Source organism: Acanthisitta chloris, unplaced genomic scaffold, assembly GCF_000695815.1.
Source record: "Acanthisitta chloris isolate BGI_N310 unplaced genomic scaffold, ASM69581v1 scaffold7608, whole genome shotgun sequence".
In the NCBI taxonomy this organism is placed as follows: Eukaryota; Metazoa; Chordata; class Aves; order Passeriformes; family Acanthisittidae; genus Acanthisitta; species Acanthisitta chloris.
Window position 1 is genome coordinate 71,804 of NW_008686420.1, and position 23,747 is coordinate 95,550.

General features: G+C 43.2%; 1 protein-coding gene across 1 annotated transcript in view; it reads left to right on the forward strand.

Annotated features, from left to right (window-relative positions):
* ABTB2 (ankyrin repeat and BTB (POZ) domain containing 2) overlaps positions 1–23,747 on the forward strand; it is a 120,617-nt gene that overhangs the window by 71,789 nt on the left and 25,081 nt on the right. Inside the window, exons 2-3 of the mRNA XM_009080111.1 lie at positions 6,387–6,533; positions 9,137–9,347. Coding sequence (XP_009078359.1) covers positions 6,387–6,533; positions 9,137–9,347 — 358 coding nt within the window. The remainder of the gene's footprint in view (positions 1–6,386; positions 6,534–9,136; positions 9,348–23,747) is intronic.

Here is a 23,747-nt window from a genome sequence, read left to right on the forward strand (position 1 = left end):
TATCACAGCTGGATTCAAATACAATAGTTCTTACAGATACTACCTACCTTCTCCCCTCCAGCTTCCAACCCAATTCCACCATTTTCATGGCAAAATTGAGGCAATACTGAACATTTCCAAGTGCAGGATGGGGACAGGGCACAGTGAGTTTCCTAGGAGTAAGGAAGTGTTTAAGTGATTGTAGTGACTGTCAGGAGGCTCCTGCCCTTTCCCTGGCAGTGCACACAGAAGGGCAGTGTTGCTGGGAGTTCCACTGCTTTCACTGCTTTGGGGCCTCGAGGTGCTGCAGTGACCTCCACCTCAGGTAAAAGGAGTGGTGGGTTTTGAGAGTGCTTTAATAACTCTGTTTTGGGGTATTTTAGTACTTTCAGTCAAGCAATGTCTGTTGCCACTGAGCTACATGAAGGACCAGACTTGGTGCATTAAGACAGCATATCTTTTAACATGTCTTTCTTAACACATCTCTGATAACATTCCTGACATCCACAAACTGCATTTTGTTAGTTTGAAGAGAACATAGTCTCTTTGAGCAGGTAGACCACGACTGAGGACCTCCCTTGAGGGCTGTGTGACTCAGCTCTGTCCAGAAGTGTCCCATTAGGACAGCAACTTTCAATGGAGAGATCTAGCTGAGCACTTGCAGAGGATTTAACTATCTTCTCTCCTGCTTGAAGCTTTGCTTTTCCTCCTGTCTTCAATTACACTATTACTGTTTAATGTGGATGCAGATACAAGCAACTGTTTTAATTTTCTTACCACTGACAGAGACAAACTGAGAGCTGCCTGCCTGCTTTAGAGCAGAAGCCACATTATTTTTCTATATGTTAGCAATTATGTGCATTGTTTCCTGATCACAAGCCTTTCTCACAATCCATGGCATGACTGTAGTTGATTATAGAGCCTGATGTGTTTAGATTTGAGTGAGTTCTGTCAGGAACACTTTGGTTGCTATTATTTGGAGAGGTGGGGAGCGTTTGTTTATGTTCTGTCAAAATGATCCTGTCTCATTTCATAAAGTGAAGGAGGGTTGAGCTTTCCTAGCAGCAGTAGGTCAGCAAGGAGAAAACAGAGCTCCAGGAATTGGCATTAATTCTCAGTGGTGCTCTGTACTCAGAATTGATTGGCAAGAGGAACTGCTGGGCATTGTGCTGCTTGGTAGAATGGGAAACAGAAAACAAGGAGAGCCTTGAATGCCCCTTGCCATGAAGAATTACAGGACTTTGTGCAAGGTGACAGCCACCCTGATGTCATGGCCAAATTCCAATGTGGGAACTGCAGTTGCAATTGGATGAGTCTTTTCCCAGGTCCCTTGAAATTGGTGGGATTTGGCTGTTCAATTCAGTGTAAGCAGGTCATCCCCATTTGCCTTCAAAATTTTGACCTTCCAAATCACAGCTGAGTTCACTGGGATCAGATATGGTTCTCACCTCATGGAATTTATCATAAGCCAAACACTACAAAAGTACAGTGGTGCTGGAGACCAAGACCAGTTTTTCTTCCTTGGTTTCCTAATACATTTTTCAAGCATCCTCACAGCAGGGCTGATTTCACATTTGGGGCTTTTAGAAGCAATTTATAATGTATAAAGATGATTCTGAATTTTCCAAGTGCTTTCTGGTTGGTTTTGCCAAGTAAGTACTTTTTTCCCTGCTGCTCTAATTTGTATTACGGAAGTGTTCAGTAATGATTTAGGTGCAATACAAACACAATGCACACAGACTCCTTGCTCAGAGAATCTGCTTTTTTCTGACCAAAGCCAGAAATCAATGCACATTGTATTGTCTCACAGACTTTACTAGATTTATATTTTTACAAAAGCAGTTTTTCTGTGTCAGTAGTTCATGGTGTATACCCCTGTCCTAATTATATTCCTGACTCTTTGCCTAATCTGTCATGAATACAACCAGTGCAGTTCTGAAATAAGGGAGTTAGTACCCAGGGCAATTTCCATGAGGAATCCCAGACAACAGAATTCGAGTGCTTTCCAGCCAAGCCTCCTTGGCCCTATGCCATTTGTGAGTGGCCCCATCTTAACCTCTAGACATCATGTAAGTGTTTGAAAGTCATCAAATGGAAGTTGCCTGCCAGCATCAAGGATTGAGATTAGAGAAAGCCCAGAGAAAATCATTACAGCGAGGTAAAAATGATGGATGGTGAGTCCTTTCTCATGGATGTAACATGTGAGCAGCATGAAGTGTGAGGATAGCATATGTGGTTGGAAAGTTATTTGAAACAAGGTCTCTAAACATTCAAATCTTGAAATACAATTCAGGTAAAAGTTCACAACCTCTCTGGACAACCTGTGCTGGTGCCTCACCACCCTCACAGGGAAGAATTTCTTCCTAATATCTAATCCGCCCTGCTTCAGCTTAAGGCCATCCCCCCTTGTCCTGTCACCCCATTTTCTTGTCCACAGTCCTCTCCAGCTCCTTTATAGGCTTCCTTTAGGAACTGGAACATGCTCTAAGGTCTCCCCAACTTCTCTTCTCCAGGTTGAACAGCCCCAGTGCTCTCAACCTGTCTCCATAGCAGTGGTGTTCCAGCCCATGCTGGAAACCACACAGGAGTTTTGCCCAGCCCTGCTCTGGGAGCCATCACGTTACAGCCAAAGCTCTCCACAGAACTGCTGCACCTCTTGAAGCAGAAAGATGTCCAAGAGTGTGAACAGACTTTTCCCTGGATCTTGCTCAGACTGGAAACATTTTCAGTTGCCATTAAAAAGCATTAAATTACAGGCAGCAATTTCAAACTCTTTAGGCAAGCAGAATAATTTGAATTTAAGGAACTGCTTAAATGGCATCTCACCCAGTCGTGACTGCCATTGAGGATCACTGGCAGCAAGTGCTGCTCATGGACACGTTTCATGTTTAACTGAGGTAGAATAAATATGGGTTTATTTCCAGCTGCTGTTTCAAAGGCTATGCAAATATCAGAGATGAATTGTTAGCCAGTCATGCCTTAATCTAGAATCACATCATTCTAGAGAGGTGACTTCTTAGCTCCTTCTAAGCCACACTCGAATGAATAGACTCTCCCTAACTTTTCACCTGGCTTGGATCCCATACTTAAAATTTTGGTTAATTGAAAATAAAATGGTGACTGGAATGCCAGGACACAGGAAGGGATGTGTAGGACACACAACACAGCCCACAGGAGAGTAAATACTGCAAGAGCAGTGGTGTGAATGCCTCAGTGGTTCATTCCTGCACAGTCATTATGTGCTGTTTCACATTGTTGTTATGTGGGAAAAACAGGTTTTTGAAAGTCAGGAAATAAATGAGCAGTTTGAAGGTAATTCCAAACAGAGAGTGTTTTGACATGGATTGATTTATTTCAATTACTTTTGCTTATTTATCCAGTCATGATTAAAACCAGCATTGCCACAAAGAAAATAATACAGGAATGTGAATGCCAGACAGAAATTGCCCCTATGGTTTATAGTATTATAACACCTTCTGACTGCAAATGCCTTGATTTGGGTGGGAGGAGAGCAGATACCACTGTTTGGGGTACAAATAGCCATCACGAGGCACTTGTCTGTTACCAAATAGCTATTTTTAAGTCCTGTTCCCAATTATATATAATACCATTGTGTAAAGCTTGACTGCAGATGTCTTTGTGCCTGAATTTTTGATCTGAAGAGCAAAGGTGATGCTGTTCCAGCTCCACAGTTACTGGAAACTTACCAGAGAGGAAATCATGATTAGGGTGCTGCAAGATACAATAATTGAGGGGTACATTTCTACTTTGCTGCCTGTTCAGTCACTGTTCTCTGACTCAAAAGCAGTGCTGGGAGGTGTGTGTCCTCATTCCCAGGCCTGCTCATACCTTTTGGGACCTGCCAGACGTGGGGAGCTTATGAAACTTTGTCATGAGGGATTCACACCCCTCTGCGATCCCAGGGAGCATCTGCAGTGGCATTATCAGGCTTTGGCATGTGGCCAGAGTCTTGGTAACTTCCTGATTTCTCACTGGTACATAAAGGATACTCCTGAGCTATACCAAGGCAGATGACAACATAAATCTTGTCCACAACTATTTTGTATGAGTAATTTTTCCAAAGGTAAATAAATCCTCCCTGTTTCCTGTTACCCACGCCACCTGGCAAACTGAAAAACTGAGAAAATGTTGTTGCGCCTGGGAGCCAACTTAAATCGTTCCACAAATCTTTATTTTTAATTCCTTGTTAGAAAACAGAACCAACTGAAACTGGCTGGCAGAGAAAATGTGCCCCTTTCTTTTTTTCCCCCCTCTGCCTGGTTTGGTAATGTAACTGCCAGTTTCTGTTTTGGCCTCTGTAGAATTATATGCCTCTATTTGAAAGTTTTGACAAATCAGTCTATTTTCATTCTCCCTCTGCCATAAATTCAATCCATATGTGTTTAAAACATCCTTTCATAGCTTGAGCATGGAAAAGGAAGTGGCTTTAGGCTCTGTATAGTGTATTTAAAGCAAGCTCTCCTAGTTTGCATGCATCACTTCTGGTAGCTCTTAAAGCCTCCATTTCCTAATTATTCAGGTTAAGAGGGCATTGGCAGAGTGTTCTCCATTAACTAACAGTGATGTACAGTGGAGAAGCACAACAGGATAAATCATTCTCTTATTCTTATAATGTCCAGGAAGTTTTTGATGCAGCCCTTGGCTTTACCACCAAGCAGGATGCAAAGAGGATGTGAAAAGGGTAGGAGAGATCAATTCAGCATAAAATCTCAAAAGAAAACATCAAGACAAAGAAACAAAGGTCTTACACAATGAGCTGCTGTTCCTCTGGCAGGGTTTTGTTGGACAAGAATACACAGCACCTATGTGACAGGAGGTCACTGCCACAGGAGTAAAGTATCTCCACATCTGAGGCTGAACGGGGGTCAGGAGGTGAGGCTGGAAGGAAATGTGGGTCCAAGCTGAAATGTATTGGTGTGGATCAAAGTTAAAAAGCAGAAATACAGGATGCAGCAGGGTAGGAGCACAGGCAGTCATGGCTGTAAGTGCCCTTGTCTGAAATCATGGAAAATTTGGGCCAGGAGGTGCTACTGGAATTGCAGGATGGATCTGTAATTAGAAACGTAGTAGCAATCAAACACAACTGTAAATACGGCAGTGGCAAGGGCACAGGAACACTGGCTGAGTGCCTGCAGGTGGCTTTTCAGAGTCCACCCGCCCTGTGGATGCAGTGTCACACTGGGTTTCATCAGATCCACCCCAGGGTGCCACAGGAGGAGGCAGCTCTCCCACCTCAGCCTCTGCCACGTGCCCGTGCTCCCTGACTCACGCCAGCTCAGGAGGTCACATTGCCTCCTCTCTCTGTGCCACAGGGAGCAAACGTGGCCAAAGGGCAACAAAATTCAGCTTGCTAATTTGAAGAGAAATTATTCTATTAATGGATTTCTGGGAGGAAAGCAAGAGGAGCAATATTTTTTTATCTTTACAGTGCACTTGACTTGCAGTGTGGCTGTAGATCTGTTGTGCTTGACCAAAAATAAAGGGTGGAAAAGTGACTGCATCTTAACATGTCAAGTGCTTTGTACCATCCCCAGTGCTTGCTGCCATTCCAGCCAAATCACCCGAGAGGTTTCCAATTTGTCAATAATGCAAATGAGTTGTAGGAATATGCACAAAGTAGAACAAGGTCCCAACAACAACTACTCAAAACTGCCTGCAAATCTGTTGTTCCTTTCAGTTACTGTGCATTAACACTTACCAATGTGTGCAAGAAGAGGAGGTGGAAGGAGTGTGTGTGGTAAATGCATGTGTGCAATGTAATTATCTTTCTAATATCTCTCTCTCTCTCATACAGGGGTCATTTAGAGAGATGAAAATATAGTCAACCTCAAAACTCGTGGGTGTCGTTTGGCATATCCAGAGGTTTGCACATGTAGAAACCACAGTCTGAGCATTTGAAGCTGCGTGGCAGGTTCAAAGGACTGGCACAGCCCATGGGTTTGTTTTCAGAGCTGCAGAGATTGCAGCTACCATTTACCTTAGGTGGACTCGAGGCTATATGCCACATCTCTCAAAATCAGGGCCTTATATCTAGCAATCTGCATACAGCTGTTCAGCAGCAAGCTGTGTGTGAGGAGCAGAGTTGTTGTATAAACAAGAGTAGAGACTTCACTAAAGCTTTTCATGTAGTTTTATCTCAACTGCAATTTGTTTCAAGCTTTTAAAGGCTGTAGAAACATCCAGCCTTACTCCCCAGAGCCTTGTTTCCCTGTTTCAACCATTCCAGTGGTATTTACAGCACTGTTTGATTTGCTTTGAACTGTTCAAAAGACGTTGAGTCCCTGGACAAAGGTGCCAATGTGTTGGAGTTCTGTATCACTCCTAGAGAGACTTTTACACACCTGTAGCTTCAGTTGTAACAGGCCTGTTCTCTGCTCTCACCCCAGGTGTGCTGTCCCTCCCTGCCTACTTCAGCCCCTACAACGACGGGTCGGTGTGCAGCGACGGCCGCGCCGACGCGTATGCCCAGCTGGAACTCCGCACCCTGGAGCAGTCTCTGTTGGCAACTTGTGTTGGAAGCATCTCTGAGCTGAGTAAGTTTTGGATATAACCAACCATGGGTTTCTTTCAGTAAAGCAGGAGAGCCAGACCCTCCACTGCTGAGGCCAGTGGGAGTGTTGCCATTGTTGACAGTGTGAGCAGCGTTTGGTTAACGTTGGGTAAGGTTTAATTGTCTCGTGGTGCTGTTTATGGAAATCAGCTTTTCATTAGTTTGCTTTATATTTAATTCACCTGGAGAGGTGTAAGATGTGGCTTTTCCAGCCCTTTGGTACTGATGTTAGTGCCAGCAGCAGACGGGTGCTCTTGTCTAGCTGCCTCTGGAGGCTTTCTTGTACATTTGTGGATCAAGACAGTGGCACCTCTCTCAGATGGCAAAGAGGCTTCTCTTTGTTAGTGTTTCCACAGTGGAAATGTCAAGGGTGCAGGGTCTTCAAGGAAAAGCTTTTTGGTTACTTAAAAAAACAACAAGTGGAGGAAAAAAAAAATCTGAGAGCACTTTGGTAACAAAAACTTGTTCAACCCCTTTTTTTTTTAAGCTAACCAAACGAAATGTTCCATTCCTAGAGTGCTCACAAAGCCCCTTTAAAGTAAACAAAAATGATTTGTGTTTTCCTGGTCTACTTTTCCCTTGCAACGTTTCTGCTGGCATCACTTTCTCTGTCTGCACCATCTGAATGCTAATGAATGTCAGGACCAGTAAGGAGTTTGTGGGTTTCACCATTTATTTTGCAACCTGCCTTAATTTGAGGTTTTCAAATTCCTTCAACACACCTCTATTTATCCTGGAACACAAGAGAACATTTGTAGCAAGGGCCTAAGATTGAATACAGCTTCCTCTCTCCCTCTTCCCCCATCCCTATGTTGGCCAACTTGGTCAGTACATCCAGTGAATAGATCTCCTGATACAGTTGCCTACTTTTTTTTTTTTTTTTTCAAACGTTGCTGCACATTGCCAGAAAAATAGAGTGAGTGTGCAAAGGAGAAGGAACGTTACTCTGAGCTGAAAATTTGAATTCCAGATGCATTTCTGCTATCCAGTCTTCTGTGCTAGCACCAGCGCTGGAGGATTCCTGATAATCTCATAAAACCTGCAGATCCTGGAGCTACTGAAGTGGAAAGGCAGAGTTGTTAGGAGGGTTTTTTATTCTGAAGTGGGTCCTTAAGCTGAATGTGCTGTGCAATAAGTGAGTGGCACAGCTTTACATTGCAAATGGAGATTTAATGCTGCATCCACTGAACCACCAATAATGTCATGTTTAGACATACTGTGTGGGGCTTTCTCCTGTGTAACAGTAGAACCCCAGGGGTTCAGCTGGGGGTTGGTTGGCAAATTCAATGTATTGCTGTTAGATATACATGAACAAATAAAAACTTCCTAAGGATTTCAGGGGGAGGTGTTGCTAATTCATATGTGGTGCTTTCTCAGGAACCACCTTTGTGATGGGGAGACTATTTCAGTTCCATCCTTTCCCAGTATTGTAACTTTTGGACACAATAGAGTAACATTTCCTGTGAGAGTTTTAGGGGACTGTAAAACATAAAGTAACAGAGGATTCTCCCAAGGAAAAAATAGATCCTAGCTAAGTATAGTAATCTATAGTAATAATTCAGCTCACTGGTATGATAGTTACACTACTCAAAGATGTAATGTCTGAAGCTTTTAAAGCTTTCTAGAATCTGTAATGCACCACAGTACAAGGAGAGAGTAAACAGAGTGTGTCTAAAGCAAGTTTATTACACAGACCAGCTTTGGGGTCATTGCTCTGTGAACTTTTTGAAAGTCTGCAGTCTTAAAATCCTTCCTGAGCAAAACTGTGGAACACAGGTCATCTTTCAGACCTCCTCAGGTCCACCATGCTCCAGCATGAAGACAGGTTGGCTTGAGTTCAAAGACCAAGAGGACTGAGAAGCCCAGAAAGCTCCTGGATTGAGCTTCTTACAATACTCAGGGGAAATTTTCTGGCACAGCTTGTGACAGCCAGCATGATAAAGATTGGCTTTTTAATACAAGAGTCAGGTCTTGTTATTCTAGAGAAACCTACAGCTAGAGTAAGAATGAGAGCAGCAGATCCCTTAAAGAAGAGGTTTCTATCTTGAACATAAGATCATTGATTTGTCTCAAGTTCCTGGGTAGAAGGGTAGAACAGCATGACCCAGTTGAAGGAAATGGGAGCAATCTCATAACAAAAATGAGTGCGCTATTTGTACTCGTGCTGTGCTGGCTTTGCCTTGTGAAAACTGTTGCTTCCAGGTCAGGCAGAGAACATTTTGCAAAGATATCAGTGGTTTTTGTAGGCAGGCAAGAAACTGGTATATGTGGCTGGAAAGAGGAGAAAACCAGCAATAAAACAGAAAACTCTTTGTAAAGCTGTTGTTCTAAATGTGTGCGGACTGAGAGGAGTTTCACTGAATGTTTTCTAATGAATAACTTGTCATTTGAAAGAAAGCTAAATTTGCCAGGCACCAAGCTGCAGTGGCAGGCTGAGCACACACTCTGTGCCTTCATGAAGGAAATTATGTGCACACAAAAGACATTTCTCTTAGCTGGTGGAGGTCTTATTTAGCTCAAAGTGTCCTTAAGAGGACTGTGGATGACTAGTCAAGAGATGCCTTTGCATTCCTTCTCTCTGTGCAGGTGATTTGGTCTCCCGAGCGATGCACCACATGCAGTGCCTGAACACCATCCGCCCCGGCATGAGCCCCGTGCGGCAGACCCGGCAGCAGCAGCCCATCTCCTGGTCCCCTGATGCTCTCCACACCCTCTACTACTTCCTACGCTGTCCTCAGATGGAGTCCATGGAGAATCCCAACCTCGACCCTCCAAGAATGACCCTGAACAACGAGCGGTACGTGGGCAGCTGTTAGCAGTTGTGGAGTTGGGCTAAGCAGAGTTCTCTTTGTAGAGTGCCTGCGTGGGCAGCTCGGGCAACTTTGTGGGATGCTACCTATCAGGCATCAGTTATTCCTGCAGTCAGGCCAGATTCTGTTTGTCAGCCTTGCCAAGTTTATGAAGCCTTGGAATTGGGACTGGAAAGTGAGCTGTTTTTTCATGCAATCTTTCCGAGCGAGGCATATACTGTATGCTGCCAACAAGGCTTGTCTAGAGACGTTGCCAAAAGTACATGTGGTTGCCTAAAGCACTAAAGACCTTACCAAAGCAAATGTTACCTTCTGAATGGCTCCAATTAACAATTGTCATCATTCTCAGGAAGAGCAACGTTGTTTGCCGTGGAGAGGGTTGAAGGGATTTATGAACATCCTTCTTAAGGATTACTTGGGTTGTTGCTGTGTGTCTGGTGCAGAAAGAAATTTATATAGGAAGCCAATAACTAAACAGAAAATGCAGTGTGTCTCCCTGCCTTGTGCCAGCACCATAACTGACTCTGAAAGTAGGCCCATTATTAGAGTGGTCAGAAATTTTCCAGTGGGATGTTTTTTCTGTTGGAAACCTCCCTGGTTTCCTTCCTGCCCAGCTCCTTGGCAGTCTGCCTGACAGGCTGGTGGCAGCGAAGAGCTGAGGAGCCCTCAAAGCCCTGGCCACAAGCTGAGTTCCTTGACAGGTCAGGCAGCTCCTGCTCCCCAGCCCACTGCCATGCAGTTGCATTCTGCAGGGGGCCCCAGGTCACTTGTTAGATTTCCCAAGTTCCAAGTGCATATCCAAGTATCTCCTCATTGCAGAAATCTTACCTCAGTGGGAAATTCTGGTTTCTGATTATCCAGTGTTTATGCTAGGTTATTCTTTGGATGTCCTTTAGCCTGCTGGATGTCAGGCTGAGGGCTCTATCCTGGCCCTTCCCAAAAGCAGCCTGTGGTTGGGAAGCTTCATGGTATATTGATGTGTTGAGGCCTGGGAGGGGAGGCCACACTCCCCAAAACAAAAAAGCAAGGTGCCTGTTTGACAGATGAGCAGGGAAGGGAGAACATCTCACCTTGGGCTTTACTGTGCTCAGCACCAGCTTCTAAATTAGAATTAAATCATGGTAATATCCAAATAATTAATTATAAAAGTAAGAGATTGTCTTTCTGTTTGATACTCCCCCAAAATCTTTTCAAAGTGAGCAATCTGTCAGCAGAACTCTAAGAGACATGGAGCTGACACACATATATGAAATAGCAAGAGAAATTCAGTGAAGTTGAAGAAAATAGGAAGAGGCAGAGGCATGACTGCACAACTCAGAGCCATTGGTAGCTCATTTATCTGGGCTTTCTAACCTTAATCTAATGCCTTAATCAAATGGTGTGCAAGGCTGTTCATTTTGTATTAAATTTTTGCACACTATGCAAAAAAAAAAAAGAGTTTTTGAAGCCAGACTGTGCAAAGTTGTACCACTGGTTCCCACAACTGTAGAGCCAAAGCTGCTGAACAGCTCAGTGTCCGAAATGTAGATTAAGCTTTCTATTTTGTGTTGGGTTCTTTCCAGTGCTCCCAGTGTAATGATGTTACTGCAGCTACTTGTTTTGTACACTGAGGATAATAAATGAGTGAGATCAGGAGTGCAGTTATCTCTCCAATTGCTCCCAAACAATGCTCTTCACATGGTTCACCGGAGTTTTTTTGGAATGCAGGCTGCAGCTCTATTCTGTTTGAAATCCACACTAGATCTTGTAACAGCTGGTGTAAGGGAAATTTCTGCCATTTTTTCTGACCAGTACTTAGCTGAAAAGGAAATTAAAGAGGATATATTAAAATGGAGCAAAAACTGACATTAAGAAAAAAAACCCAGAACTTGAGCACTCTCAGGTTAAAGGACTGACTTTGAAAAGTTTATGAAAGCTGGAAATGAAATTAATATTGCTCAGTATACCAGAACTGATCCAACCCTACCTTTATTTGCTCCACGGTGTATTTATCTGCCTTCCTGTATTGAGCTCTGGGCATGTTATTTAGCATAGCCAGTGGGATAAATATTGCTGGCAGCACTCTGTAGAGGAGGTGGTTTACTCTTTCCTGGCTTAGGAGGAGACAGTGGAGGCTGCGTGCGAGTCGCTGGACTCGTGGCATGATAGATGAGGGCACTGATTCACCTAATGTGACTTGGCAAGGCTGTGCAGCCCAGTTCTTTCATTCTTTCCTGAGCTGTGCTAAATCAGCTGCAAACTCGGCATTGCTCTTTTGTGTGTTTGTGCTCACTCTCTGGAATATGCTTGTCCTGTGCACTGCTATCCCAGTTTGTGTCCTGCTGGAAAAATCTCGGTCACAAGCAAGGACAATAGCACTGCCCTGTTCTGTGTTTGCTTGTGCTTCAGTTCCTGTATAAATCTACTGAATAGTGATCTGAAATTTAGCAAAGAGAGGTGCAGCTGCTACAGCTGCAGGCTTGGTAAGACCTGATTTTGGGAAGATCTGTGAGCCACATTGATTCAGTGGAAGGAACTGAGTTGTTCATCTAGAGACCTCACAGCCTACAATCCATCTTGGCTTGCTGCTGTCTGTGAGCTTTCTGTGTGTCCCACTGCAATGCAGAGTGCTGTGAAAATCGTAACAGTGTAGGGTCTGGAAGGCCTTCACTTCAGCACGAGGCAAGCATAGAATTCAGTGCTGACACCATGCCTGATGGAGGCTGTCACGTGCCATAAAGGGCTTTTAGAGCCTAGCTGAGCTGTTGAACATATCCTGCAGCAAACTGTATAAGGTACTGGCACAGACACACTTGGAGGTAGATATTTAAGGCACCTCAGTGATCAGAGCCTCTTTAAACCCACACAAGTGATGTGCCTCATCCATGCTAAACACCTTGGCAAAAGACTTGAGGTGAGGAAGCTGTAGAGTCCTGCAGCAAAGGGGTGGATGGAGTCACCTCTAGAGCTGTGCAGGTAGAGAGGAAGTCTCTATTTTGGCTTCCAGTATGTGAATGGTTTGGGGTGCCAACAGACTGAAACTTTGGAAAGTTTGTGGGTTGGTGATATCTGGTACTGGTACCTACCTCCAGGTGAAGGTATTGAAGCAGGAGGAGGAGGGAAGGCAGAATTAGAGGTAAGTGCCTCAGGTATTTTAAGCAAAATATTTAAACATTTCCAAAGTAACTGCAGCTGCTTGCTGTGTGACCAAGCCATGGCCCACTTGGAGCACCAGAATGACCTTACTTGCTGCACAGACAATAAACCATCTGCTGTTTAGTGTCAGATAGGCCACCTGAGGAAGCATTTTGCAAACACAAAGTGCCACTTGTGCAATATTTTGGCAAAGGAATTAGACCCTGAGGTGAGCACAAGCTGCTTTGCTCAGTAAGGATACACCTGAGTGCCTCAGGGCTCAGAGGTTTCCAGTGTCATCAGAGTGCACATCTGTCTGTGCTGCTGCTGCAAAAAAAAGTGGCTCTGCTGGGCAATAAGGTTTTTTTAATTTTCTCCAAGATTGTAGTCTGTGTTGTGTCAGGGGTCAGACAATGTGTTTCTGGACCATGAGGAGGGAGCAGACACGTGGCACTTCTGCTCTCTCTGCTCTCTTCCTGCTCTGGGTTTCTTCCCATTGCTTATGTCAGATTGGCTGAGCTTGGGAACACTCCACAGTGGGGTTTCTTCCCGTTGCTTATGTCAGACTGGCTGAGCTTGGGAACACTCCACAGTGTGAGATCATGTCCCAGGGCATGTTGGCTGGGATTGTTTGGGATACTATGACTTGAGAAGAGCCATGCAAAGGCAAACTAAGTTTCTTTCTCCTTTTTCACTTTTTCCCAGGTGGGATATAAAGCTTTTGTCTTATTTTTAATGGTGTGTCAAGGCAATAGTGCTCTCACAGTGACACTTATCTTGGGGAGTATTTGCCTGCTCCCATAGAGCCCAAATCAAGGTCAATATTACAGTCTCATTTTACAGCTGGGTGGACTAGTCTGCCCTGGGTTAATTGACTTGGCCAGGGTAGTGGTCCAGCCTTAAAGCTGGGAATAGACACCACTGACTGCCCTTGTCCTGTCTCTTTCTGGTTATCATGTGCCTACACACAGCATTTATTGTAGGAAAGTCAGCATGATCTCCAGTACTCAAGAACAGGCAAAAAGTTGGATCCTGCTTCCTTGTGTAGCTAATTATCTGTGGTTTTGATAGGCTGAGCTTCCTCCCCTTCCAGCTGCCCTATTAAAAAGCTAAATTGCTTGCCTACTGTTGGTACTGTTGGTCTGTAGAACATTCTAAAAGTAATTCCAGGCTTGTCCGTCAGTGTTCGTGGATCCAGCCATGTCAGGCCTTTCTGAGCTTCCCATGTTGCAGCTGTGCCAAGTTTTACATGTTGTCTGAGTTTGCTGGTGCATTATTTTATTCCAAACATCAGCGAGTATAAAACAATTTACATCAGCAGAAGCACACAGACTGTATCCATCTGACTCTGTCAGTGAAAATCCAGTAAAACACTAGGGAAATTCCAGAGCTGATGGAGGATTTGTCAGCTGCCAACAGTCAAATTTGGAGCTTGCCAATTTGATGGAAATTTGCAGCTCTTCAGCTGGAAAAGCTGTTGGACACTGCAAGAGTCAACTACAGTCACACAGAGGCCACCTCGTAAGAAAAGAGAAAACTTTGTCCTGTTTGCCATGTGCAGGCTCCAGATTTGCTGCTTCACTGGAGAAGTCTGTTTTGTGATGTGACTGTAAACAAACCTGGGCTCACTCAGTTTCTCCCTTGCCACAGAAAATCCTTCAGGAAACCTGCTGCTCATCCTGCTGTCAGCTCAGTGGCTGCTCTTATCTACAAGGTTCAAAAGTGACCTAAATGATTTTTCTGCTTCCAACAGGAGTCTTCCCATTACATCTGTTACCTCACATGATCCAGAGCCTGTGGATAAACATGCAAACTGTATTTTTCAGTAGGGTCAAGCAGGCAAAAAGGACTTGTGCATACTCCTCTGTGCCACATTAGCTGGGCAGAAGAAGGCAGTTCAACTATCTGCTTAGGCTTTCTGTGGAGTATTTCCAGCAATACCTGCTCCAAGACATTTTTTGTGGGGAAAGGGTGAAAAATTAATCTGATGCTGCCAGAAGATTATATCTCTTTCATGCTATTTTCAAGTGCTGTTTGCTCAAATGCTCCATTCTTCTAGTATGGTGGCACAGGGGGAATGGCTGCACACTGCCAGAGGCAGGTTAGATTGGATAACAGGAAAAAATGCTTCCCTGTGAGGTGCTGAGGCACAGGCACAGGTTGCCCAGAGAAGCTGTGGCTGCTCCATCCCTTGGGAGTGCTCAAGGCCAGGTTGGATGGGGCTTGGAGCAACCTGGTATGGTGGAAAGTGTCCCTGCCCATGGCAGGAGTTGGAAAAAAAAGAGCTTTAAGGTCCCTTCCAACCCAAAGCCTTCTATGAGTCCATGATTCTATAATATTTCAGCTATTGGTTTAAAGTCTCTTTAACTAGAGCACTTGATACTTTTTGTCCTGTGGTGTATAATCCAAACAGACTCTGGCTAGCATGAAAACCAGAGTTGGGCCTAAAGTAGTTCTGCCTGATACAGTGCCAAAGTCCTGCCCAAGCAGGGTTTACTTATTTCTTTGCAGTGGCTGATGCAAATAGAGAGCCCTGTGCCATGGCTATTTCCAAATCCCCAGTGACCCCCCAATGGAGATGGGGGGGTCAGCACATTGCCTAAATTTCCTGGTTTGAACAAGCATTACTTTGCTCTTAGTGAGTTTCTTTTTTACTTGATGATTTCTAGGTGCATCATTAGAAATAATTAGAGCCTTCAGCTCCTTCCCTCACGGTTCACTGGATTCTTTCCCTGCGCTCAGAAAACGCCTGGCACGATTAAATGTTCCTTCTGGAATTGCTTGAGACAGGAGTGAATTGGTCACATGGATCACATTTATACAACAATATCAATTCATACTGAAGAGAATACTGGCAGCCCAGTTATTAGTGTGAATTGTCTCCCAAAAGTCTTTCTTGGTGTTTCATGGGCATCCAACTGGCAGAAAAAGAAGGAAAATCAGGAATAACCTGCAGAGCCTGCTGCTGCATCCTCAGTATCACTGAGAGGTATCACTGCTTTCAGAACTGGTGGAGGCTTTTCAGGACAAATCTCTTCTCCAGATGGATGTTTCCAGACTCTCAGTGATCTGTCATGAGGCTTTTTTTTCCCCCTCTACTCTTTTTAACTGCAGGTTTATGGAATTTTATGAAGTGTAATAGCTACATCATTGTCTGTCTTTTAGATTTATCTGTTGCCCAGCCTTTCCTAATTCAAATTTAATATATTTATGTCTGAATTCTTTTATTTTACAGCCATATCCTATTGTTTCCATGCAGTATCAGGAACAGAACTTGATACACTTAGCTCAATGAGCTGTGTCTTTGGAAAGGTCTGCAATAAAACTAGTTCTGGGATCTCTTGTCTGACAGATCTGAGTATCTTTCCATTCTGTCTGCAGCTGCCTCACCAGTCAAAACTAGGGATATAGGAATAATAAAAGTAGACCCTGATTCCATGATTTGCCTTGAGAGAGCACCATGCTGTGAACATACATTTGTGTTTAACAGCACTTCAATAGACTCAGAATATCCCTGAAGTCAACAGGGATATTGCAGATTACAGAAAGATGTGTCAGGGGGCATATTCCTGTCCCATCCCCATGCCATGCTCCATGGATTTTAGTTTTTTTTCCCCCCAAAGCTATTTTGATATAAATATGCGGATTAAATATAGGGAAACAGAAGGAAACCTTACATTAAACTGTGCCATAAGGGCATTGCTTGTGCAGAGGGACATAAAAACGTGTCCCTCTTTGTTTTAAAGATCTTAGTTTGGTAGATTTGTTAGAAGAATAAGAAGGTTCTCAACAGATAAGATCAACCTCCTTCCTCAGCACTAAGGAGAGAAGCTGTTACCATGTGTTCTTCAGACTTTGACGAGGTATTGTCAGACTTAACTGTGACTATGAGATGCTCATTCAGGAGGAGGGTAGAGTGAATGGCTCTAGTTCAGATGCCAATAAGCAGCAATCAGCATGTATCTATTGACTGAAACGAGCTGTTAATGGGCAGTGCTGCTCCTGACCTGATTATCTCTTCGTTGAGCCCATACTAAGTAGTTGCAATATATTGAATATATTCCACACTTTTAAGACTGGAGAACAGATATAATTTTTAAAAGAGGAGTCAGTAGCTTTATCATATTTATGATGAGCAACTTTCACCTTTCTGCTGTTTATGGGACATCTCAGCACATATTCAGCAGTAATATCTAGATACAAAAAAAAGAATTTTCAGCAGTCAGAGCCCATGCTCGTGGGAGTCATTCTGCATATGGGCTCCTGGTGTTTTAACTGAAAGACTGAAAAGGGATCCAGGATGAAGTGTTTATAGAATATTAAAAGGAAGGGAATTAGAACAAGTCAGGCTGAAGTCAGTAGGTGACAGACGCTGGTTATTGGGTTCCTGGAATATTCCCACTTTTGCCTGGCATCGCCTACTGAAGTATTTTTACATCTTATAATTTTTTTAATTATCCATTTCTTTATAGCTTAAAGATTGCAAAATTGGAATGTGAGGGATGACCTTGGCAGTGGTGAAGGGAATTAATTGCAAACCCTGAGGATCGAATTCATCCAAGTGTAACTGCTGAAGCTGGCAATGCAGTCTACTCTGAATTAGATATTTTCCCCCCTCTCTTTTATGTTGTTTGTATAAACAAACACTGCTCAGTTTTTTCAAACTCTGCATATCTCACACCTGGGACAGACCAGCCTTTCTTCCACATTACTGGCTGTAAGCAATTTGTAGTGTTATTGTAGTGTTTCCAAAGTTGTGCCCGTGTCTTCTCATCTTTCTGTTTTGGAGCAGAGGTGTGCTACAAACACAGATTATTTAAATTCTCTGCAAAATTGCAAGGAGAAGAGTCTCAGTGTATGTGAAATGGAACAGCAGAGACTGCACGGAGAGTAAAGGGACTGCCAGCCCTGGCACATGGGGAAAGCATTACAGGTAAAACAGAGCACACACAGTGAAAGAAAAATGTGATGCTAATGGCCATGTGCCAAAAATGGGCTTTCTTGAAACCTTCTGCTGCTTTTCATGGTCTGAGGAGACTCAGATGTCACTGGTACAGGTAGGACAGGGCACCTGAAACATTGCCAGTTTCATGTAGACCTGAGCAACCTGCTCAGCTGAGCCTGGTTTTGAGCAAGGGGTTTGGACTGAGTGATCTCCAAAGTGCCTTTCAGCCTCAGCTATTCGGTACTTCTGTGGTTCTAATTAGAGTATTTGTCCTTAAAGCTGTTTTACATCTGTTCACTCAGTAACTTCCCACTCGTAGGTATCGACACTTTGTTTGCTAAAGGTGGTTATTCAGGTAGACAGAGCAGTGGTTGATCCTCACCACCTGCCTAGAGAAGTGTGAGGCATTTGACAGTCTTTGCCCTGCCAGTTACAAAACATTTGGTTGAAAAACACTATTTTCTGCTTTCATGGGCACTTTACTGCAGACCTCAGTGCTGGGTGGAAATCCCCAGGACTGTCTCGTTCCTGGTGAAAGTCCCTATTTGTAAAGATGTTGGAAAGGTGGAAAGATGATCTCTGGCTGTCTTGTTTAGCAATGAAGAGATGACAGCCACTCTGTGTGTGTATGTGTGCTGCCACCCTGCAATTACTGTAACTCCAGCTACAGTAATTACTGTAAGTACTGTGAAGATGCCCGTGTTAAGTTCTTGGCTTCTGCTCTTGAGTTTCCATCTGTTCAGATAAAAAAGGTGCAAGAAAATAAGAGCTTGGCAGCTCAGCTGTGTGGATTCTCGGGAGTCTTCAGTGCCTGTAGGCAGCCTGGGTGGTGGATTGCTTGTTGTTTGTAGTTCATGATGAGAAGACTGAGCAGCAAGCCAGCACCAAAAAAGAAGGGAAAATAATCCAGGGAAACTTAAAACAAACCTGTTACAGCACAGATCCTTAAAGACAGTATTGTGATACCAACATAGTGTTCTTGTCACTAATACAACAGAAAGGCAGTAACTCTGTGGGTGAAGAGTTCTGAGCATGTTGCAAAGAACCATGCTGGTAACAAGCCAACAAGTTTCTTCTTTTTCAGTAATTGCTGTTTCCAATTGAAGTTAATATTATTTCCTATTGGACTGAATTACAGCCCTTCCCTCGCAGAACTTGCCTGTTTCCTGAGGAAGGAGTTAGCTGCTGCTTTAACAAAGGCCACACTAAATAAATACAACTCTGAGCCCTTGCTGTGCTGCAGCCAGGGCTTGGCAGGTTGTTGGGGGTTTTGCTCTCATTGTTCCTGACATCCTTGTAACACAGAGCTAAGAGTTAAACTCTTCTGTGTAGTAAATGTTTCTGGGTACAATTTATGATAATAGCAACAATCCTTCTTTCTCTTTGACCTTATGGAGATTAGAACTAAGCTTTCCCTGGGGTAATCCCAGATTGGTATGTCTCTGCTTGGCTTCCTTTTTGAAGGAGCCCTGGCAGTTTGCACTTCCCTGTCCCATACCTATGAGTGCATGTGCTGCCATGACCTGATGATCACTGATGGAGCTAAACTGCACTGTTTTAATCACATGTTTTTACAGTAGCTGCTGAACTGGCTGTTTTGAAAAGCATGTCTGCTCTGCAAGACAAATCCTATTCAAATGAGATACATGTCTGAGCTGATTCAGCTCTGGTTCATGGATTCTTCTGGGGCTAAACCACCTGGTGTTGATACCATGTGTGCTGGTCTAACGTGTTTGCTGAGAGGAGAGACTGAGCTGTGCTTTGCTGGTGCTGCTTATCAGTGTGAATCTGGAGTGGTGTTGCTGCAAGGGGCAGTTTCAGTCTGGAGTCCAACCACTGGCAACTCGAGCTCCACTGAAGAGTTTGTACCTGAAGGTTTTTCTTCCATAGATTAGAAAGTATATCATAATGGGTAGAGAATAGCAAAGGAGACAGAAGCTAGAAGGTTTTATTCCTAGGCTTGCTGGAAAAATTTCTGCTATTGTGAGGAATTCAGGATTCCTAACCCCTTTGGCTTCCTTCAGGAATGCAAAAGATCCTTCTAGAGGAACATGGAGCTCTTCTGACACAGGTGCTGCAGAACCAGAGACTTTTTCAGTAGCAAAGGACAAGTTGCCCATGATGTGGTACTAGAAGATGGTTAAGTTAGCTGAGAGGAATATGAGCACATTAGCATGAAATTTTAGCAGGACTAACATAACCTGCTCAGAACATATCTTGTTGTAATTATATTGCTCCCAGCAGCCAGACTGTGTGATTAAGAGTTCCCTCTGTGCAGCACTGCACTGTGCCAGGTAGTCAGTGCTCAGCTCCCTGTTGGGGCTGCCAAATTCTTCAGGAAGGATCTCTCTGAAGAGTAGGTGCTTTAGAACACCACAGAAACACATGTTGCTTAAATGACTTTCCATCTGGGCAACCCATCCTTCCTTACGCAAAAGTTACAATGTTTAATTAACTCACTTTGGGACCTCTTTAAGTCTGCTAAACTGTCTGTGTTGAGACACTCAATGTGTTTAAGGGTAAGTGAGAAAACTGACTTATTCTGGGAGTGCATGTCAAAAGGACATTCACCCCAGGACAGTGATGTGGCACAGTCTGGACTAGGTACAGCTTCAGTCACACAGTCAAGGCTCAGAGGTACCAGTTAGGAAAAAATGCAAATGAAAACTAGTTCATTTCTCATATAGTTTTATTTCTTTGGGTTTTTTTTGAGGTAAAAATTCTTGGAAGAAAGATGTTTCCCAAGCCTCATATACATTTTTTTTATTACACTTTTTTTTGCAGTGCAGAGCACTGGGTGCTGAGAGAACAGTTTATTCAAGCAACAGGTACTGAAGTGTAGAGCAGGTGAAGATTTTGAATGATAATATTTTTCTCAACAAGCTGAAAAAGAATAGTTGTGCACATTGCACTTGGTGTTAGAATTGATGCATGTTTACCTTCGTCATTTTTCACTTATTAATCATTGATGCTTCTGTGGTTTTAGATCTGCTTTCTGGCAGCAGAATTTTAATGGGACTGAAAAGAAAAAGATCCTTGTAATTTGGGATTGGAAACAAAAATTATTGTTTTGTCATGCTGGTCATTAGCTGATGGGTAGCTTGAGCTTGAAATTGTTCCATGTTCCTGCAGTAGCCACAGTGCTGCACCTCTACAATGGTCAGCAGAAAAAAAAAGCAGGAACCGGGCCTGTTGCAACAACAGGTTTTGCTGTGTATAAGAAAATTCCATTCTGTTACATCCATTAGAATGTTTATCTAATCTATTAATATAAGACTATTGAAGTGTGGCTTGAGAGAGAGAGAGAGAGATGGGGTGACAGATAACCTTGATATGGAGACTTGTGTGACAGTTGGGTTGTTTTATCTATCTGTGCTGCAGGTGCCATGGGTATAAAACAACAGGTTTTGCTGTGTATAAGAAAATTCCATTCTGTTACATCCATTAGAATGTTTATCTAATCTATTAATATAAGACTATTGAAGTGTGGCTTGAGAGAGAGAGAGAGAGATGGGGTGACAGATAACCTTGATATGGAGACTTGTGTGACAGTTGGGTTGTTTTATCTATCTGTGCTGCAGGTGCCATGGGTATAAACAAACCTTGCTGCTGTCAGTCATTTACCATCTTGGCATAAGATCTGCAACTCATGTTCAGGGTACATGAGATCTAGATATAAAATTTCGGTAGTGTGACAAATGTCTTTGTATGAAAGTGTTGCTTATGCCTTTTGGCCTCCTATTTGTGCTGGGAGTCTTGGCCACTCTGTCCTGATGGTGTCAGGGTTTTTACATCTCTTATTTCCAAGACTGTCTTTTGTGAAGATTGCCCCTGTTTCTGGGGTAGAAATAGAATCTAGTTCCCTGCCAGGTTCTGGAGTGCCTCTGTGGCATTGTCCTTCTAGAGAAACAGGGAGAGTAGTGAAGTGAGGTAGTGTTATGACCTGAGAGTGTTTGAAAGATTTGAGACTAGACTTGCCAAATTTCATGCTATTTTGTCAGTTCTGGCTATTGTCTGCAGGGCAAATTCATCTATAGGCCGTTTTCTAAGAGAAAGCAGCACAGTTTGTCTAATTCAGTAGAGACATCAGAGATAACACCCACAGTGGCAAAATCTTCTTAACTGAATGTACATGTGTCCTGTCAGCATTGCTGCTGGGTAAACCAAACTCTTGTCTGCTGAGGGATCTCCTGCATCTATAGATTGTGGTATTTTCATTATTTTTTGTTATTACTATTTGAAATTCAGTGGAAGATCATACACTCCAACAGGCAAAGCAAGAGCCTGCTCAGCAGCACTGCTAGTGCTGAAAGCAAAATCTGAGAATTGGAATCTGTGGCATCTGCTGAGAAGCACTACAGCTCCAAATGTTGAAGTGTACTACATGCATGCTCTAAGTTTAGGGTTTTTGAAAACTGAAAGAATTTGATCTTGGCCCATTAAATCCACCTCTCAGAATCACAGAGTTAAGCTGTCGTGTCTGCCATTCCTGGTGCTATTTAGGTTCAGTGATACCCATTGGTAGGACCATAAAATCACAGGGATAGAAGAATAAAAAGAGTTTTAAATTGGGATATTTCCCAATATTAAACACAAAATGGAAGAATGAGATGATTTCTGGTCTGGCATTGAAGGACTTCATTGCAACAGCTGTTTTCTTTACATTCAGGACTCTTCTGTTGCTTGTATTTCTCATATCTATACTCTACTATGACACTATTTATTTAATTATCTAAGGCAAAATGCAAAACATGGAACCCATTATCCTTTCCAGTAAAAAAACAGGAACAAATTCATTCACTACTGGTACCAAACAGAATTCATTCTGCACAGCAACTCTTCAGGATTTTAAGAACTGAGGTACAGAGCAGAAGCTCCTTGAAGATCTGGGTGAAACATGTTCATTGAGCAGTGTGTCCTTAGGACAGAGTGATATTTTCTTGAAAAATAATAATTTAAGAAATGCCACATTGGTATCTATTTGATGCAGCAGTGATGTTACTCCTCCTCCTGAACTTTCATTAATGACATATCTTATGTGTCTTACCTGGCACAGTCTTAGAGAGAAAAGTGCTGCCTATTCATTCACAACTGCTATACCCAGTGGGCTTGAAGGCCTTTTAGTCAAGAAAGTGGACTCTTAAATTTTGGCTGTTTTGTGAGACCTTCTGTGATTGTAGCAGAGCAACCAGAGCCTGTGTTGTATAATTACAGTCTTGTGTGGAGTTGGGTACCTGATTTTAGAGCACATGGTACATTGTTGTACCTAAGAGAGCTCCAAAATCCATTCCTTTCATCCACAGTTGTTGGTGTGTTCCTCATACCTTCATGCTGAATGAGTTTCTGGACCATTTCAGATTCCAGAAATATGAAAAGCCAGAAGATTTCTTGGATTTTCATGAGGAAAGCTCTGACATCAGCAATGGGGGGGATGGCGAGACATGGCACAGAAGTGTAATGTCAGTCAAGTCACTAGGAAAATGGAAGTTTAATCAACGCTTTCTTAGTCCTGAAAAGGAAAGAATCATCTCTACCCTTGAAACGTTTTGCCTCTAGATACCAGCATTCTGTTTTAAAATTCCTCTTTCAAAACATTAATTAGGTTTTGGCTTGTGCTTTGAGGTAAATGGGAAATGTTTCTCTGCTTATTGTTCAGTGAGAATTGCTTTTGTTTAACTGAACAAACTTTTTCAGTCATAATTAATGAAACAGCTTTCAGGCTTCCAGAAGTGCACAGAAATATTTTTCTTGCTGGCTCTGGGCTCACACAGTTGTAGCTCGGGAGCTCCAGGCAGTTTTTGGGAGTGTGGCAGCTCTCTGTGTCAGGGTTTTACAGCTCGGCCCTGAGAATGAGTTCAGCGATTGGATCTGGCACATTGGTTTTGGCTCGAGGATCAGCATATGTTAAAAACATATGCATGTTGGCAAATCAGATTGAAGTCATAACTAAGAGGCCTGTTATCTCAATCCTACTAGTGCTGTTGGGAATTGACTAGAATGGGCAAAAAAAAAAATGGTGAAGGAGGAGTCTCGGTGGTGAATAGTTAAGAATAACACTGACCCCACAGAAATCTTCCTGCAGATAGCAAAGGGGTTTTTTGAGTTTTCCAGCAGAGCTGCTGGAATGCACTGTAGGAGTTACCTCTGGGGTTTTCTGCCCACAGGATTAAGGCTAATCCAAGAATAGCAGACACCCCACTCTGGCTCTGTGCCCATGTTTATCTCTGACTATCACCTAGCATGCTGTTACAGGCTCATTCCTTTCATGCATGTAATTTGTATTCATGTCCTGCTCCAAAATGTACCAGTGTTTTCCTTTGCAGCAGGA